The 19093-nt window shown below is 34.8% G+C and overlaps 3 protein-coding genes across 5 annotated transcripts in view; 1 reads left to right on the forward strand and 2 right to left on the reverse strand.

Moving 5' to 3' along the window:
• Positions 1-677: 677 nt before the first annotated feature.
• Positions 678-10056, reverse strand: LOC134243315 (uncharacterized). Its single transcript, XM_062725573.1, has 10 exons — positions 9846-10056; positions 8995-9089; positions 7752-7861; positions 6113-6235; positions 4587-4890; positions 4088-4420; positions 3678-3854; positions 1809-1884; positions 1592-1641; positions 678-1095 (listed from the first exon to the last, which is right to left on the reverse strand). Exons 1-10 carry the CDS (start codon positions 9931-9933, stop codon positions 988-990), a joined length of 1464 nt encoding a protein of 487 aa, XP_062581557.1. The 5' UTR covers positions 9934-10056; the 3' UTR covers positions 678-987.
• Positions 6260-19093, forward strand: part of LOC134243314 (V-type proton ATPase 116 kDa subunit a 1-like) — a 33885-nt gene continuing 21051 nt past the window's right edge. Inside the window, exon 1 of one of the 3 annotated variants that reach the window (XM_062725571.1) lies at positions 6260-6277. The gene's annotated coding sequence lies outside the window, so the exon portion shown is untranslated. Of the gene's footprint in view, positions 6278-16657; positions 16747-19093 lie in introns of those variants that run through there. The other 2 variants (XM_062725570.1, XM_062725572.1) reach the window with 2 other exon arrangements.
• On the reverse strand, positions 12171-16428 carry LOC134243295 (tRNA-dihydrouridine(16/17) synthase [NAD(P)(+)]-like). The gene is made up of 12 exons (XM_062725526.1): positions 16327-16428; positions 15713-15946; positions 15290-15449; positions 14954-15066; positions 14455-14537; positions 14236-14339; positions 13977-14121; positions 13704-13800; positions 13485-13576; positions 13023-13212; positions 12635-12710; positions 12171-12508 (listed from the first exon to the last, which is right to left on the reverse strand). Exons 1-12 carry the CDS (start codon positions 16366-16368, stop codon positions 12195-12197), a joined length of 1650 nt encoding a protein of 549 aa, XP_062581510.1. The 5' UTR covers positions 16369-16428; the 3' UTR covers positions 12171-12194.

Below are 19093 nucleotides of genomic sequence, written 5' to 3' on the forward strand. Positions count from 1 at the left end.
CAAGGTTGTTGATGTCCCTGTGACATCAACTAGACTGTCAGTGCCAACCTCAGTTTGAAACCTTACTCAATAAGTTATGCAAGCATTAAACGTTAAAATGATAAGGGAAAAAAACTTTGTAAAAAATTTAATTTATTGTTGCTTTATAAATTTAAGCAATGTATAAAACAAAACAAAACAAACACTTAAATTCTTCCAGAAATAAAAATATCTCTCACACCAATACACACATCTCTTTAAACTAGGGCTGTATCAATATATCGATATATCGATACCTATCGATATTCAAGAAAAATATTGTATCGAAAAATAACCTCCAATACGTATCGGACAGATAGTTTTTCTTCTAATTCTGTTAAAAAGATGGGAATTTCAATCACAAAAGATTATATTTCCCTTTTTTGAAATAAAACTGTTCAATAATTATATAATTTTTAAGGAAAAAACACATGATAATTGTTACAAAATACAAAGAGAATTTTACTTGAACATGTTGAATTTACTGTCATTAAAAGTTTTAATTTAAAGTGTTATTGGTAATGTCAACAAGACAAGAACTTTAAAATGGGTTATAAAACACTTTATTGCTATGAAGTTTTTGCATAAAAAAATGGTTTATAAGCCTTTTCTGATGGACTTGTTTTAGAATCCAATATATTGCATATTGCTTAAAAAAATATTGTATCGTATCGTATCGAAAATTTTGGCTCAATACACAGCCCTACTTTAAACACACTCATAAACATTTTGTTAAGTATAAATATGTTGTTCAATAACATTTACAGTACAGACAAAGTTATTACAAAATGATGCAATAAATAATGAAGGTTCTCACATTTTGTTCCTTTTCCTTTATGTTTTGATCACTCAATAAATAAACAACAACAAGTTAAGTCTTGGATCACTTTAAAGCTTCAATACTGATCCAAATAAAAATAATTTTAAAGTTCTAGAAATCACAGAATTATGTTACTATAGACTTGTGTATCATAAAGCGGTCATTGTCTGTGCCTCTTCACACAGACTCCGTAACCGTGGTGACAGTTTCTGGTGAGTTGAACAGTTCATACCAACTACTCCGGCTAGATCACACATCTACAAAGGGAACATTGGAAACTTCAATGTCAAACTTTTAATGTACATGTATGTGTTACATGATTAAACTATGCATGTTATAGAGTTGACCCGTTACAAGTAATATAATTTTTTTTTTAATTTTGATAAAATGCTGTCAAGACTTAATTCTGAAAATAAATATTATTGCTATAAATACTTATAATCATTCATCTAAATTCATGTTTGTTTTGAAATTCATGCAATATTGTTTCCTCATGAACTTTAAGATCTGGCTACATTTTTAGCAGTATACTGTATACAGGGTTATTTTCGCCCCGTCTTATTTTCGCCTTTTTGCACTTGCAAACAGTTTTGCCCCGTTTTAAATTCGCCCAGTCACAGTTCTGTTCAAGAAATTATGTTGTGTAATTTAAATTCGCCCCGTTTTGAATTTGCCCAAAAAAGAAGAGGGCGAAATGGGCGAAAATAAAACGGGGGCGAAAATTTCCCTGTATACAGTAGCTACTCTGCCCACCTCTTCATTGGTCCTCATTAGCTGTAAGAGACTCATCATCAGGTTGTATGCTGAAACAAGAATAAAGCAGGTACACTTCAAATACAGTCAGGACACAATGCTACAGCTCCAACATAGGAGGATGAGCAAACTTCATACTTGTAAACAAGTGATAGTCATTTACAAATTCATTTCCAGTGTACAACCTTTAGATTTCTATACAAATTCAATGTACTACCGGTAGTTTCTGGGACTTCTTTTTGTAGACATTCTAAGATGGCACTCCCCAACTCTACCTGGGCATCCTCAGGTAACTAGAAAGGTAGAATACAGGTGTACAAGTAAGATAAAATAAACACAAAGTATATTAGACACCTGGGCATCCTCAGGTAAAATACAGGTACAAATTAGAATTGCATGCTATCTGCTGATGTTGTGTTAAAGGATATTATCTGATATCTGCTAAGGTTATGTAAGGGATATTATACAATTATGAACTTCAGTGTAGGTCGATATGTGGTTATATGTGGTGATAGAAGACACAGAAAGTGATAGCGACCGAGCCTGCGAGGTCGCTATCATTTTTTGTGTCTGAGGTCAATATCAATTGGCATGAGTCCTTATAACCACTTATTGACCATTCACTGAAGTCCATAATATTTATATTATATAATCACTCAAAGTGAATGCACTGACACAGTCCTAACTAAACAGACTTGGCTGTCATTATGTCTCAATGGTTAAAATCACACTTCTTATATTATGACGTCACGTACTACGTACGGGTAACTTTAGTGCAACCGAACGGCGTGTCGTGCGATATCATTTTCCGTGGACACACTTTCGCATCGATATCACAAAAGGAGGAATATCACGTGACGAACTTTCAGCCAATGAAAACTACAAAATTATTTTTATCATAATATTACCTGATATCTGCTACAGTTATGTTAGGGATATTACCTGATATCTGCTGATGTTGAGTTGTAGATATTATATGATATCTGCTGATGTTATGTTAGGGATATCATCTAATATCTGCTGATGTTGTGTTGGAGATATCATCTGAGATCTTCTGATGTTGTGTTAGGGATATTATCTGATATCTGCTGAGGTTGTGTTGGAGATATTAACTGATATCTCCTGATGTTGTGTTAGGGATATCATTTAATATCTGCTGATGTTATGTTAGGGATATCATCTAATATCTGCTGATGTTGTGTTGGAGATATCATCTGAGATCTTCTGATGTTGTGTTAGGGATTTTATCTGATACCAGCTGAGGTTGTGTTAGGGATATTACCTGATATCTGCTGATGTTATATTAGGGTTATTATCTGATATCTGCTGATGTTGTGTTAGGGTTATTATCTGATATCTGCTGATGTTGTGTTAGGGTTATTATCTGATATCTGCTGATGTTGTGTAAGATGACATTATCTGATATCTGCTGATGTTGTGTTAGGGATATTACCTGATATCTGCTGAGGTTGTGTTTGGGACATTACTTGATATCTGTTGATGTTGTGTCAGTGATTGGGAAGGGCTTGCGCCACGCGCCATAGTCGCATTGAAGAGAAAAATGGCGCATTAAATCAATCAATCATGGCGCCAAGGTGTGCATTCAATTTTTAGCGATGTTATTAAGAAATATTTCGTGTACAACTTTCTTTCTTGTTTTACTTTCGTTTTAAATGCACGTCAACTTAAAACTACAAATCTCATTGGTTGAAACCTGTCAAAAAGTACTTCCTGTTAAACGCAGCACTTACATGAGGTACAATACTTCATTCATTTGTATGGTAGGGCTGTTCCCTTTCCAAAACTCGTAATTTTAACACAAAATACGGGTCAGTTATATTTTAAGAAAGTTCCTTTAAATTTACTGCATTTCATGCGTTAAAAATCGGATTCGGTTAATCAAAAACGTGTTTTCTCTCGTATTTCATATTTGTTTGTCACTTTGATATCTCTTAAAATGGCCCTTCAGATTATATTGATGGCCCATTCATTTTCGAAATGGCCCATCAAAAATGTTGACAGTTACGCCATAGTCCCATTGACCATTTTGGCCTTCCCAATCACTGGTTGTGTTAGGGGATGTTACCTGATATCTGCTGAGGTTGTAGACAAGAGCTGAGGCTTTGCTGTAGATATCCTGGTTGTCATGGAGTAGGGCCCAGACACACACCTCTGGACACAGAAGCTTGATATTACTCTGTTCTCCCCCTGCACTGTCCGTCAGAAACCTGTGCCCCATCTGATGACTGCAGCAATTTGTTAACTAGTCACATAAAGACAGAATCTCAATTTGTTACATGTACCTATAAACTTAGGAAGTGCTTTGGGTTCATGAATGTTATAGACAAGATTACAAGTACTGCATATTGGGTATTTTCTGGGTATCACACACCTGTACATGTTCCTCATCCAACACTTACCTCATCTGTACAATTGCCATTTTAATAGACACACATTACACAGTTACAATCTATTATAAACATCCTGCACACTTACCACTTTAAGCAGTGACATCTGTACACTATCAGTCAGCTCCTTGTAATGTATTAACACACTGTTCATTAACTTGGTGGGCTCGTTTTGTAACAGTTCTACAAAGTCTTCTATGAGAACCAGTTCCTGCAGTAGCACACATATCTCTCCCCTGAGTTTGTCCCCCATGCGGCCGTCCCCGATCACCTTGTGGAGGGTCTGGACATGCTCCTTACACAAGGACCATGTGGGTGCAGCTGTACCCAGATAGTCATAAATGTCCGACACGAGACTAACTTCCTTTGGTGAGACTTTGTCATGAACATCATCTAAAAGGGGTTTCTTTGAGGGTCTTTCCTGTAATTTTAATTTTTTACATTTGAAATACAAACTGCATGCAAATCACAGTTGAAAAAATGAATAAAGGCAAGCAAACTGAAATTCTAGAGGTCTGTTTTCAACAGAGATAACCATTTCTGAATACAAAATTCAGGGTATTAAATATTTCAGTGTAGTGTGTTACCTCTCTGTATATGATAGGTTCCATTTCTCTAGTTTCTGTTTCGCTCTCCACATTGAAGTTTACAGGAGACTCGGACCCCTGTGAGGCGGGGGGTGTCTGGCTGGTGGCTCCCCTAGGACCCTCCGAGGGAACCTCGGAGCTTGCCTGTTGTCCAGAGGAACTAGAAGTCTTAGAAGCTGTACTGGACCCTTGTTTATTGTGGGACTGGGTCAGGAATGTGTTACTTGGTGGGATGTTTGGAGCCATGGCAGGATTCCCGGCAGGGAAAAGGGCGTGTCCACCGCTAGGGTTCACATAGACAGGGCTTAGCATCTATCCAAAAATTATGAGAAAATAATTAAAAGGCTTAACAGTGGTTGCATCTGTCCAAGATTTATAGAATTTAAAGGTCTGTTACAAAAACCCTTATAAAAATAGTCATAAAAGTCCTTCAATAAAAAAGAGGTTTTCAGGGAGGAAGTTGATAAGGCTTTTGTTAACAGGAAGTGGTTGTTGTTTCAGTTGATATCAAGATATGATATATGAGGGTTGATACAAAAGTAATGTCACTGCGTCCATATCTTTAATATTTGGCGTCATATTATCAAATAAAATGCACCAAAAGATGCAGAAAAATAAATCTAATCAAAATTGAAAATTTCATTTAATAATTAATGTATAATTGAATTTAAGTCACGTTTTAATGTGTAAATTGTTAGAATAAAAAAAGACAAATACATTTAAAACGCATCTTAAAAAGCGTCTAATCGCCCAATGTTTTAAAAAACACAAAATTGATGACAATTGATAGCCTTTAGTTCAAAATTAAATGGCGGCATTGTTTTTTTTATCATAAACATTGTTGTTTATATCTGATGTATTGAGGAAAGAAAATGTCGAAATGGAATAAAACGCCGAAATGAGTTGTAATGCGTTTTTCCTTCAAAATTGGGAAATCGCCAGTAGAGACAGTTACGATGGTAAATCAGACTCGCAGAGGAAAGAATGTTAAAAAAGAGACTTGTTCATAGATGGTTTCAGAGATTTTGGGCGGGTCATGGGTAATAAAATAATCAGCTGAGGACATAAAGACCGAAAGATACGAGGTCGGGTGGAAATGTTCAATGACGTCGACGTTGTCAAAAAAAAGATTCGTGTCACGTGGTTTGAGTGATATGAGAAACGTTTAAATTTGTCTTATGGTACTGTTCAAAGAATTTTGATGAAGAACTAAACTACAGATAGAGTGTACAATTGGTGCCACTAATTCTTAAATAAAGTAAAATATTTGAATGTGTTTGTGAATATTTTTTGGGGAAGCGTTAAAAGTTTCGTATATCCGTCATAATTTACCATAATTGCACTTTGTATATAATTCGATATTTTGAAAAGTATGAATTATTTCAATTTGAATTTTTCAGGACTGATTTGAAATAAATATAGCTTTTATCAATATGCAATATATTGACATTACTTTTGGATCAACCCTCGTATTAATTAGACAGTATTCACTTTCCTTATAGATCTTTGTTAATAACATATCTTACGTGCTGAGGACCTCGGCTGGCAATCCAGTGATGTATGATGGGATATCATTGCCCGTCAGGAATTGGGCCACCTCCGAACTAAAGGTATTACAGTTGTGGTCCAGGAGATGATAACAGCTGGGTCTGTAAAACACAATATCAACCTCAGTTAGGGATGTCAAATCAGTCAATATTTGATAATCGGTTACTCGGACATTTCTCCGATCAAGTACCCGGGTACTCGGTAAAAATAGTGAATACAAGTTTTTCTTACTTTTCATAAGCCTAGTTAAGGTCAAGATCTAGTAAATGAAAGATGCTTACAGATTTATCAAATTTGAGAAATAAACTCCTTTAGTTATGCCTTATAACTTTAGCTTGGTGAAGTAAGGTGTTTCGGGGCATAATTTGTAGGCAAACATAATGAAAAATCATATTAAACAGCAATTTCCAATGAAAAATTAAGAAAAGCAGTCGTGAATATGGAGTTTTCTCCATATAAGACAAAGAAAAATTATCCAGATTGCCTACAGACTTTCAGAAAACGGTAATTTGTATGTTCATGTCCTCTTCTTTAAAATAATGTCAAATTTAATATAGGTATCAGGACTACTTTTCATGTAATTTCAAGTTGAATTCCATGAATACATGTATACTTTATTTTCTACATAATTCTATTAGAGCTGTAAAGAATGGGAAAAAGAAAGTTGAAATTGATTATGAAACTAGCACCAAGAAGTTAGTCAAAAGTCATTTACTAGATCTTGACCTTAAACTATTTTAATCTTTAATAATGTTTCTTTTTTATTTTTTCAAACAAAATGGATTTTTTAAACCTTAATTTACTTATCAAAAGATCAATTCAAACACCAATTATTACAAATGGTTTACAGTTCCTTGTAATGATCAGATTATAACGAAAGAGAAGGAACACAAATGTTGTTGGGATCAATATTGTAAATAATTTGAATTGTTGGACATAAAAAAACAGTTTACATCATATATGCTAAATTTATTCTGCATAGCTGATTTGGAACATTTTTTTTAAAGTATTCAGTTACATGTGTTTCTAAATATTTTCTTCACTTTTAATTGGGCAGCGGCATTTCTAATAGAAGCATTTCATGACTGTATGCAAAATAAATAATTTAAAAATGATTTAAAGATAACAGACCATACTTTAATGTTCAGTGAAAACAAATAATTGAAGCCATCCAAAAATTAAGGGCCACAAAAGGTGAAAATCCTGTGTACCAAATGTTTGGTCACTTATTACTGTATATACACAACCACAGGCAATAACGGGTGTTTACAGGTGTAAACGATAGTGTGCTGATTACTGAATGCAGGTTTTATTTATTTTTTTTTTTTGAAAAGTTTCTTTTTTTTCAATATATGTACTTCTAAATGAAAAAAAATATGTACATCTGAGTAACCGAGTACCAGTTTTAGTATTTGATACTCAGACATTCAATCAAGTATCGAGTTAACCGGTCGTTGACATCCCTATTCTGAGGAAATCTGGACTGTCTGTCACCTTGTATAATACAGGATTTATACCAAATAATCATTATATTTCTAGCTGCTTCTAAAAAAATAACAGAAGAGAGAGAGAGTTGTTTTAAGGAAAATAAACTTTGTTGACAAGCCAGTAGCATACCTATAAGAGGATTGTGCCAGATCACCAAGGTACGCAAGGAAGACGTCGCGGGGTATCTGTGTACGACCTAGCTCCATCACTGTGTCTGGCTGGCCTAGGATAGTTCCTCCCTGTTGAAATAAAATACATTCGTCAGAGAAGATTTCCGGACAAAATTTCTATGATAAGTTGGTACAACAAAATATCAAATGAAGAGTTAAATCGAAAACAAAAACAACAACTGTTAGTGAAACAATATTGTTCAGGCTATGGATTGCCCACGTATTAGGAATGGAGAACATGCACCAGGATATGCACCACCTTACTGAGAAGAGATGGAACTGGACAGGCAAAAACAAACATGGAGGAGGACAGCTGAGCAAGAATGGTCACAGCTGGGAGGAAGCAGCTGGCCATCAGCAAGGGTAGCAGACAGACACAGGGAAGGTGGGGCAGTGTATAAAAACAGAGGAAGGTGGGGCAGTGTATAAAAACAGAGGAAGGTGGGGCAGTGTATAAAAACAGAGGAAGGTGGGGCAGTGTATAAAAACAGAGGAAGGTGGGGCAGTGTATAAAAACAGAGGAAGGTGGGGCAGTGTATAAAACAGAGGAAGGTGGGGCAGTGTATAAAAACAGAGGAAGGTGAAGCAAGGTATAAAAACATTAAGAGGAGAGATGACGTAGATAAGTTCCCGACTCAAGTTACTGAAACATTCCTTACTCATCAAACCCTGAAGGAACATCTTGCAAGTGCTTTGAGAAAGAGGACTATTGACAGATATTTTAAAGAACTTTTACAATTCTTCATCGAAATTCTGTCTCATACAGGTTTGGAAAGAGTTGAAATTAAACTTCTGGGTTTTCAAAAATAAACAGAGGTTTACAGTTTCATACTGTTGAAGAACTTTAAGTGGCAACATAGAGAATTATTTTTCAGTTCGGCACTAACTGGTACAGAGACACATTTAAAATATGATAAAAATGACAGAAACATTTTTAATACATGTATTGGCATTTAATGTCATTGTAAGTGATATCACACACAAAGCGTAATGTGTCATAATCTTCTGATTTTACAACTTTCCATCATAGCGAAATAATTATTGTAGCTTAGTTCATGTCCTCTTGAATTTTGTGAAAATTAAATTCTTATTTTATATAAATTCTTTGGTGTAGGGGTGTATGATTAAAGAACATGATGTTTAAATGTACTTGAATAAATAAGAGGTTGTTTACATGGCCCTAATTCTTGATAGTGACGTACCGGGGGACAAGCCTCGATTCCTCCCGTGCCTCCGAAGTAAAACTCCTCTCCATAGACCACTATCCCAGTGTGCCATACTCCCTCTATGTGTTTCCCTGCAAAGAACCATTATATTACCACACTCACAGCGCTTAACTAAACGCTCTTTAGGAAAACTTAAATCTCCCAAGCACTTTACAATAAATTGATCTGATCATCACCAGGATTCATTTGCGCCGTTGGGTACATTTTAACCACAGTTTAGCACTATATCATCTGAGATTTCCTTGACAATGGTCTAACCCTCGTGTTTGTCAGGTCCAGTCTAAAGACTATTTCTACCTACGTAGCTATTAATAGCTAGGTAGGTATTTAAACCTACCCAAAGTAGCTAATTTTACCTACAACCCTACCATTTGTGTAGCCAAAAGATCCAAACGAAGCAACACGGTGAATATCATATTTTTTGATACAGTCACACTGATGATGAATACAACAAAATTTTGGTCAAAAAATGATTACTTTCCGAATTGGCAATTTTACAATTAGTTTCTATGCAAAATTGATAATATAAATAATCATTTTTGCAAATTTTTTTAAATCCATCATAAGTGTGACTGTATCAAAAGAAATTTATATCCCATGTTGCGCCGTTCCAACCTGTTTGGCCACAAAATGCAATAAATTGATCTGATCAAGTAGGTATAAAAATTGCTACTTTGGGTACATTTTAACCACAGTTTAGCACTATACCATCTGTTTCCTCGACAGTGGTCTAGCCCTCGCGTTTGTATAATTATTTTAACGCAAAAAAAAAAGTGCAAGAGCCTGAAGAGGAATCTCAGAATAACAGAATAAACGATTAGGCCTACCTAGAAATGCCTGTGAAAGCGACCTCGCCATTCCTTTACTGATGTCGTAAATGTATACTTTTACGGGCCAAGAATCGGGATCAGTCATGATGAAGGGGTGTCCAAAAGCAACTTTCGGTAGCCTTGTATTTTGTGTAAGAACACTAACTGACTAAGTCATGACTTGACGAATCCAAACATTGCAAAGATGAGAATAGTTAAAATCCCGAACCCGATGAAAATTTCAGACGCTTTCATCCAGTTAACAATCAATTCGTCTTTTTTTTTTTATTTGGACACCCCTACAGTAAAGCCCAAATTAAAAGTAGTCCACATTTTTGTTCTTCCTCTTTTTTAAAATCAAAGTTCACATAATGATACGGAGAGAGCTTTTCCAAGGAATGCTGGACAACTCGCCCCCAAGACAGGTCGCCCCCAAGACAACTCGCCACCTATTCAGGACAACTCTCCCCCATTCAAGACAACTCGCCCCCAGTTTAAGAAACCTGCAAATATTAAATATATTCTATAGATATTTGAATTCAATTTGTTTCTAGAAAATTAAAACAAACATCTGAAAATATTTTTTCTCATACTATAAAAAAACAAAACAAATATTAATAATTTAAACACTATCACTATTGTCACACTGGCACTTTTTATCTATATCTTCGCTAACTTCACAGATTTATTTTAAACTTTCATCACATAACCTATATAAACTAAATAAATGTAATTTTCAGAGCTTGCATGATAAATTTCTCCATAACGTTGAAATTGCTTCAGAGCTTGGATACTACACGCCAATTTTTTTAACACTAAAAAAATTCCTAATTTTGGAGCTTGCAGGTACTAATTTAAATTAGTTATCACTTTGAAGTATCAAAATTAGTTGTTAGCTTGGTTGTGTCATTAAAATTTCTGTCTGATGTTTTTATTATCATTATCATTAGTTTCATAACGCCGCCGATTTTACTTTAACGTTAATTTTGTCATTAAATAATTTGGATGTTTTAACAATGAAGAAAATGTTCATTAAAATAGAAATATTTGATAAATAATATTAAAAATATATAATTATAAAATAATAAAAAATAAAAAGAAAAGAAACTATGCATTTTTTTCACTCTATTTCATAAGAACAAAATGAAAGAAAGCATGGATATTATGATAAATCTTTGATGCATACACAATGCATTTATACAAAAAAATGATGTTAATGCATCATGGAAAAAAATAAATAACCTAGCTATTACAACTGTAAGTATTGTTTATGATTTAAATTTGCATATAAAATATGCATTATTGAATATTACATTTCTGTTTTTTTCCTTGCAATTTACAAGAAAAAATAATGGGGGCGAGTTGTCCTGAGTGGGGGCGAGTTGTCCTAATTTGGGGGCGAGTTGTCTTGAGAAGTCTTGGGGGCGACTTGTCTTGGGGGCGAGTTGTCCGATTCCTTTCCAAGTATGTCTTCTTTTTTTTTTACCTTGACATTGAACAGTTGACCCCAACCTTACTTTTTTTCAATCTGTTTGAAAGAAAATATTGGGAACATTTTTTGTCAAAACCATTATACAAATTACATATATCATAGCATTCATTTAATATGTTAGGTTCCTGTGAAATGCTAACAGAAAATGTGTTTTGACTTGCTTAGATATGACTTGAGGTATAGCTGCATAATTCACATGGAAAGTTTGATATTTTTTCCCTTTTACTATATATACAATTGTTATCTCTACTAGGTAATCTCTCCATGATCTTTAAACATTATTTTTATGCATTATATATTTTTAATACAAAGTTATGAGCAAACATTTGTGAAAATGGAGAAAAGACCCAGAGACCATAAAAACTGAAATATACACTCTTAAAACTTTTTCATTTGTCCATCCATCCATTATCTGTATTGTTTCTGGGTACATTGTATATGTTATAAAAGATAATGAAAACAGCACACATGAAACATATAGATATAACGAATGGTACTCAAGATCAAAAGACCATAAAACGTACAATACAAAATAAGAGCAGAGCAAACACAGACCTCCAAAATATCAGAGGTGGGATCAGGTGACATGGAGGAGTAAGCATCCCCTGCCGACATGTCACATCCGCTCCTTGTCATGATCGAGAAATGACGGAAAAATCCATCGTCAATTCAGTATATAGTTAATGGATTAACAATTTGTATGAAAAATGTCAGTCAGCGTTTGACTCAATGATTTGAGGAAAAAAAAAAATAGAAGAAAAAATCAACTTTTAGAATCATTGTGTAGATTTTTTTTTTATCAAAAGTATGCATGTACATTAAAGCACAATTTATAAAACAGAGAAATAATCATATCTAAATGCACATTTAAAATCTCAGCTCATTCCCTCCTTAAAGCTTGTGTCTTCTATCAGTGTATGAGAATTAAACATTTGCAGGCTGTTTGTAGAGTCACTTTGTACTTCATTAGAGTCCAGTTCCATTGGGTTTTCACCCTGAGTGTTTACATCAGCTAGTCTGTCTTCCTCATTCTCTCTGTTGATTCCCTGAGTACTCTCCCGCTCGTTGTCTGGGCACCTGCTGCCTAGAATTACCTCCCCTGAATCTTCATTCCTATCCTCCATCTCTTTTTTCTTCTGATCAAATGCAACTTTGCTTGAAGTTTTAGTGCGAAGCACGATCCTGTGGCCTAATTTGTTAAAAATATAAATGAATAGCGGATAAGTTTCTCTTTTTTTCCAGGTAATTGACAAATGTCTGGTATAAGAGATCTAGAGTTTAATGTATTATTCTGTCGTAAGAAGTGGATACCAACCTTTACAGTCCAGAACCTCACGGAAAGTTTTCTCTTTACAACAATTCTTACACATCATATAAGAACACTTCCTACCCTGAAAAATAAACATCAAAAGTGTATCACTGATTTTTACTTTGCAGCTTCCTCTTTCAACTAGCTTTGATATAAAAACAATGCAATGTGGCTCTAGTTACCAATGTTATAAATATAAAGCAGAACTATTTGTGTTAACATCCGTGGATACACCGGTATAGGTAGTTTAAGCCACTCATATTGGTGTTTTGCTAGTATAATTCAGTTTACCGTATTGATGGTTGCAATTAACAATTGAGAGGATAGTTAATCCCTAATTTGTATAACTATGAAAGTTTTACAATGATACTATATTTCTTTATTAAATATGTACCCTGATATTCTGACAGGCCACACACTTCTCGTAGTTCTCCTCTGTATCCCTCGTCAGCTTTTTAAAAGGATTCCTCAGAAGTCTTTTGACTTTGTTTTTGGACAGTCCAGCGAATTCTGGAGCCTGAAGTTTCTCTTCCAGAGGGCGCTTTACAGTCTTCTTCTCTTTATTTTTATCCACTTCATTTGGACTGTAATACATTCATATAAATTATATTACATCAAATTATAACACATCAATATAAATTACAAATTGTGTTTTATCACATCTATATACAACATGTACACTGTGTGACAAGGATTGAATCAAATCCAACTTCATATTCACCCAGAACTTCATCTACCAGTATATGTCTTTGGTTTTATGTAATGTTTTGAAATATGACAATTCATTTTTACTTTAAAAAGGAGCAGTACTAGTTTACAGTGTCCAAGATAAAAATGATTTCAATCTGAAACATACTCTGGTCTGACATAGGGCTGACAAATCCAGTAAGGGAAAGGTAACTCTGATTGGAACAGTTCAGGCTTCTCTTTGAATTTTTCTGCATCTGCCTACAATACAGATTACCATGTTAACAAGACAGAAAAAGGTAAAAAAATAAATGTACATAGCAAACCAGAAGTGACACACTGTTTCTGTCTATTTTAATTGTCTTGATCGTTTTGAAGTGACCCTGACCAGACATCTCTCCTTGAGTTTCAGGGTGGCCAATCTGAAGCATTCTAATGACCTCCCCACTGCAATCAACTCACGGATGTCCAAGTGTACATTAAGGCTGGAACAGAAAGTATAACTAGTGTTAAACTGAAACGAAAGTAAAGGATTATATTATGGATGTCCAAGTGTACGTTAAGGCTGGAACAGAAAGTATAACTAGTGTAAAACTGAAACGAAAGTAAAAGATCTTATAATGATGGTTAAGTTTGTATGTGATACTGTTTATATATCTACCTGTGGTGAAACATCTTGAAGATGTGTCCCCTGGCATACGACAGAGGACAGGGGTACTTCTCAGCCAGCTCCAGATAATCCTCAGCCATTTTCCAAACTGGAGGACTGTCACCAGTGAACAATGCAGGATTGTGTAGGTTCCCCTCTATAAGATGACACAATAGAACTAGAGAACTCAGATAATGTGAATGTTTTATGGCCAGAAATATTATAAACACTGGTTTGTACAGAGAACTATGAACTCTGAATGACCCCTGACCTGCTGACATAACCCCCTGAACTCCTGTTTGATCTATACACCGTTCCACATCAGCCAGATACTGTATGTTACCATTAGCAAAGACAGGAATAGAGACACTCTCCCTGCAGAAGATTAACAAAACAAACTTAGTACGATACTCCAGACACATTCTTTTGTTGATACACCCTCCCTTTAACTTTTGTAGGACATAAAAGAATTTTATACAACAACTCTAACCTGACGAGTTTAATGATGTCCCAGTCTGCCAGGCCTGTAAACCGTCCTTTCTGTTCCTTTGTCCGACCGTGTACAGTCAACAGCTGCAACAGTCAATTGTAGCAAATTAAATATAGCAGCATTGTCTTTGTTTACCTGCTTAACGGTTTTGTACAATTTGGTGAAGTTAATGAGGTAAACATTTTAATTACTTCTTTTCACAACACATTAATCAAATAATTTGATTGAAAGTCCTAGCTCTTTCACATTTTCAGCACTTGAAGATAAGAAAAAAGATATTCATATTAATTTTATTTAGTAATTTTCAAATGACATTGCTTAATGATCAACAAGAATTTTACATCTTGTGCATTTGTGGCACCCTCTGGAGCATCTTTTTCTCTTTACCTAAAAGTGGTCAACAATATTTGGTTTCTGATAATTATGTACACAGATGCAAAAATAGACAGACCAGATCCATCTGCTCCCCATTTTTTTTTTAGCAGACAGCTGCTCCTACCTGACATCCAGCTTTTTCCAACATCTGTGCATAGAGAACTGTCTTCTCTTTTGACTCAAATACTCGAATCTTACAGGTTATTGGCACCTTCAACTTCTGATGACAAAGTGTAACTACAATATACATATACCATATCATGAAGATGGTTCTCTCTTGATAACAATCAACTTATGACTGTAGGTACATATTCAGAAACTTATCTATGAATTGCTGAACTTGCTTTACTATTGTGCTGTATTAAAAGTCATGATACATGCAAACATCTCTGGAAAAAAGTTGAGAGCCATTTATTGGTATTAGATAACAAATAAATTAAAAAATAAATAATAAATGTACCCATTTTTTTCAGCAGGTCCCACTCATCCTCTAGGAATGCCCCATAGTGACCTCGTTTGGCGATGGTCTGAGGACAGCCAAGGTTAAGGTCAACTGCATCACAAATATCCTCCACATACTGGGCCGCCCTCAGAAAGGTGTCAGGGTCATTGGCACAAAACTACAGCAAAATAAGATATTTTTTTAACAAGCCATGTCTGGTTTTCTCTGAAGTAAGAAAGATTGTCCATCATTTATTTACTATCACCTTTTCTTACCTGTACCTGCTATTCCCTTTCCTTTAATATCTGTACCTGCTTTCACCTTTTCTTACCTGTACCTGCTATTCCCTTTAATTTAATACCTGTACCTGCTATCACCTTTTCTTATCTGTAACTGCTATCACCTTTCCTGCACCTTGTACCTGCTTTCACCTTTTCTTACCTGTACAATCAGTGGTCTATCCTCTGGACACGTCTGCATTGCTTCTTTCCTGTAATTAGGATCCCTAACAAACACTGATGAGTGAAACATGGGGGTGTAACATAGCTGCGCTCCATATTTACGACTCAACATTCGCCAGGCTAGCTCACTTGCATCCACCATTGGTGCCACCACATACTTGGCTGAATTCAGAGTCTTTCTCCAAAAATCGAATCCTGAAAGCTTCTTTTCTTCCTGTGAATTATTTAATTGTAAAAATTACTTATTGATTTATTTAATTAATAAAAGGTTTTGAAAATATTCAAAATTATTTTTTTTTCTGTAAAAAGAGAAAATCTCAAAAAATTAAAAACCATAGTTTTCGTTGCCCCAGTCTAAGAACTTTTAAGGGATATCTTATGTATTTATCTTAGACTAATACAGTATTGACATGTGTTGCACTCATGTTACATCACTCTTCTAAATGTAAACAGGGGTTTTGTATGGGAACAGAAAAAGTCATATGGAACTATTAAAAGGAGAAATGTAACAATCTAAAACTAGTTCAGTTCAAGTTTAAAAATCGGTAGATAATACGTATTAGATATTCTTCTATCGGAAATGATATGAAATACCTGAATCTCCTCTTCTTGTTGACGTTCTTCCATCTTCCACATGTTGACACTGAAGAGTTATAACAAGGGAACTAATTCTTAATCAATGTCGTGGGATCGTCTCAAAACCAATTATATTTTTGAACTATTTATGTAATAATGTGAAATCTGCATAACTGAAGTTAGAATGAAAACATAAGAAAATAATTTGTTGAAATTTAAAAAAGAGCACAGACATTTTTAAATTGCCAGTCATTTTTCTTTGCACATTTTCCGGATTTTTTCTTCTTTTGATAAGTATTTTGAATTTAAGGATTGTCACATGACAAAACTGGTTATTCTGCTGTGAGTTGAGAACCAGATAATCAGGGAAGAACTTTCAAGAAGTAGGCGGAGTAAAAACTTCACAAGAGGCGATTCCCGAGTTTAAATAATCTCAAGGTTAGTTTAATTTATCCTGACAAGCTCAGATTTATGTGCTCAGTAGAATAATCTACTATACGGATCCACATTTTTGACACCCCCCCTCTAAAAAAAAACCCAATGCAATCTGCACTCTTTTTCTTTTTCATATTTATTTATTATGTAAGATGATTTAAATTAAAAGATGATTTAAATTAAAACATTGAATTGAAACTAATATAATACAGATAAATGTATGGATGTGAGTTCAAATGAAAATATGTTTAACAGGAAAGGAGAAAATGTATGGCAGTGGACCGAGAATTGAACGTGGGACCCCTGCATCCCTAGTCATTTGCTCTACCCACTGAGCTATACAAGCCGATATCCATGGGCCAAATCATTACATTTCTCCATCTTTAAATGGTTGTTGCCCTTGAAGACAAAACTCAAGTTCTTAATAGCCCCTGGCAGGTATTTTGACACCTGCAATTCCAGGGGGTGGTCAACGGCACCAAGTTTGTAGTAGGAAAGGAGAAAATGTATGACTGGAACGGCGATCAAACCCGGTTTGATCTGCTGCATTTTTTTCCTCTTGCTCATTGCATTTGGTGCCGTGCCATGCCAAGGAAATGACAGGTGATAGGCCTTTCAGGGATGAGCCTGGATTGGAGTATTTGGGGTCCAAAGACCTTTAAGGAGACCTTAATGTGGTGGTCATTTGAGTTCAATCACCGATGGCCAGATAGCTTAGTCAGTAGAGCAACTGACTGGAGTTTGAATCACAGTCCAGTCTTCCGCATTTTTCTCCTCTCCTGTAAAATATGTTAATGTTCTAAATTCACCAGTTCAAATGAACATAAATTATTTATAATTAAAACTCAAAAAACTTTATATAGGATGAGCTCGCATGCGCGAGTGCAACAGACTTTAATGAAGTGTATACAGTATACAAAGCACAGTCTTTAGTTTAACTTCTGAAATCCATTCTACAAAAGAAAAAGATTAAAAAAAAAGCGACATGTCAACATTAATATGAACAACATGTAGGAAATATCGATACTGGAAGGGGTGGGTGGGGCAGAGGATTAGTCTGTTGCAATGTACGTGTAGCAGCAAACTTCGAATGACTTAAAACACCCAAAAATCTACCTTATATGTGACTGAATCATGCGTAACATGGATTCAACCTATTCACCCGTAAACAAATGAACAACAAGTTGATCTCCTTTGCCGATGGACTTAATCTGCTTACATAACAAACACACGTGTTTTACCATAACTTTTATAAATATTTATATCCTCAGAGGTTTTGAGTTGTAACCCTAAGTCTTGATTACTGGTATTATGGCCTGTCTTGAAACACTATTTTTTAATTAGCCTTGCTAAATAAATATTGATTAACAGGGGATAGCCAGACTAATTTTCATGTGATTGCCCGAGTAGGCAGGGGCTTTGGTCCGCTGAAAAGGGGGCCCAGGAGGCAAAGCCCCAGAAGCTAGTGAATCTTTGCCAATTTTCGTTGTGCAGATTTGACACTCCTGATCACATTTTTCTTACACTGTATAAGTTTGTAATGCAGTCATATTCAAGGTCTGTAATGTGTTTGTACAAAATGCAGACAAACACTCAAAAATGAGGAAGGATCTGAGACAAGTCCAATATCATTGTGTGAAAAACCCATTAAAAAACAATGTAAGACTTTTGAAGAGACAAAATATATATGGTAAAATAGTTGGTTAGAGTGGTAGAATATAATGCACTTAGAAAAAACTCAGCAATAGTTAAGTAAATTTTAGGAAAATATCATTATTTCAGGGTTTTATTTGTATTCAACTCTTAAATTGAAAGAGTGCATTGCTGTTGTTATTCACTGATCCTTTAGATATTTAATGTATATCCATAATAAAAATAGGTTTGAATATCATCTTATAGTTTGAAAACTTTTTGTTTTAATTATTCAAAAATAAGGTCCACTACAGATCTTTGCTCTATTGTTTAAAAAGAATCATCTTTGAATACTTAAAAGATATTTAGTAGCCTATAGCTACTGGTCAGAAAATTTTGGATGAACAACAAGGATTGAAGATTGACTGTCCTATTTGTTTTCACTCTAGTTGGTACCATTCAGATTTGTAGTGTACTGAAAACATGCAAATTTTAAAAGAAAATATACTTTAGAAATGTGAACTTAAGGCTATTCTCTGATTTGTTTTTAATGCTGTATAGTTTTGATCTCATCCAAAATTGTACAAACAAGAGTGCATGCAGATATGATTTTGTCAGGATTAGAGGTTTAAGGTTCAATCTACCTTATAGAATTATCTAAAATTTCTTGATTGTATTCACTAGTGAGTTATTAGTACCATGATCAGTGATTAAGGGA

The sequence above is a fragment of the Saccostrea cucullata genome, unplaced genomic scaffold, assembly GCF_032062105.1.
Source record: "Saccostrea cucullata isolate Sc308-1 unplaced genomic scaffold, CSIRO_AGI_Scuc_v1 ctg133, whole genome shotgun sequence".
Classification (NCBI taxonomy): Eukaryota; Metazoa; Mollusca; class Bivalvia; order Ostreida; family Ostreidae; genus Saccostrea; species Saccostrea cuccullata.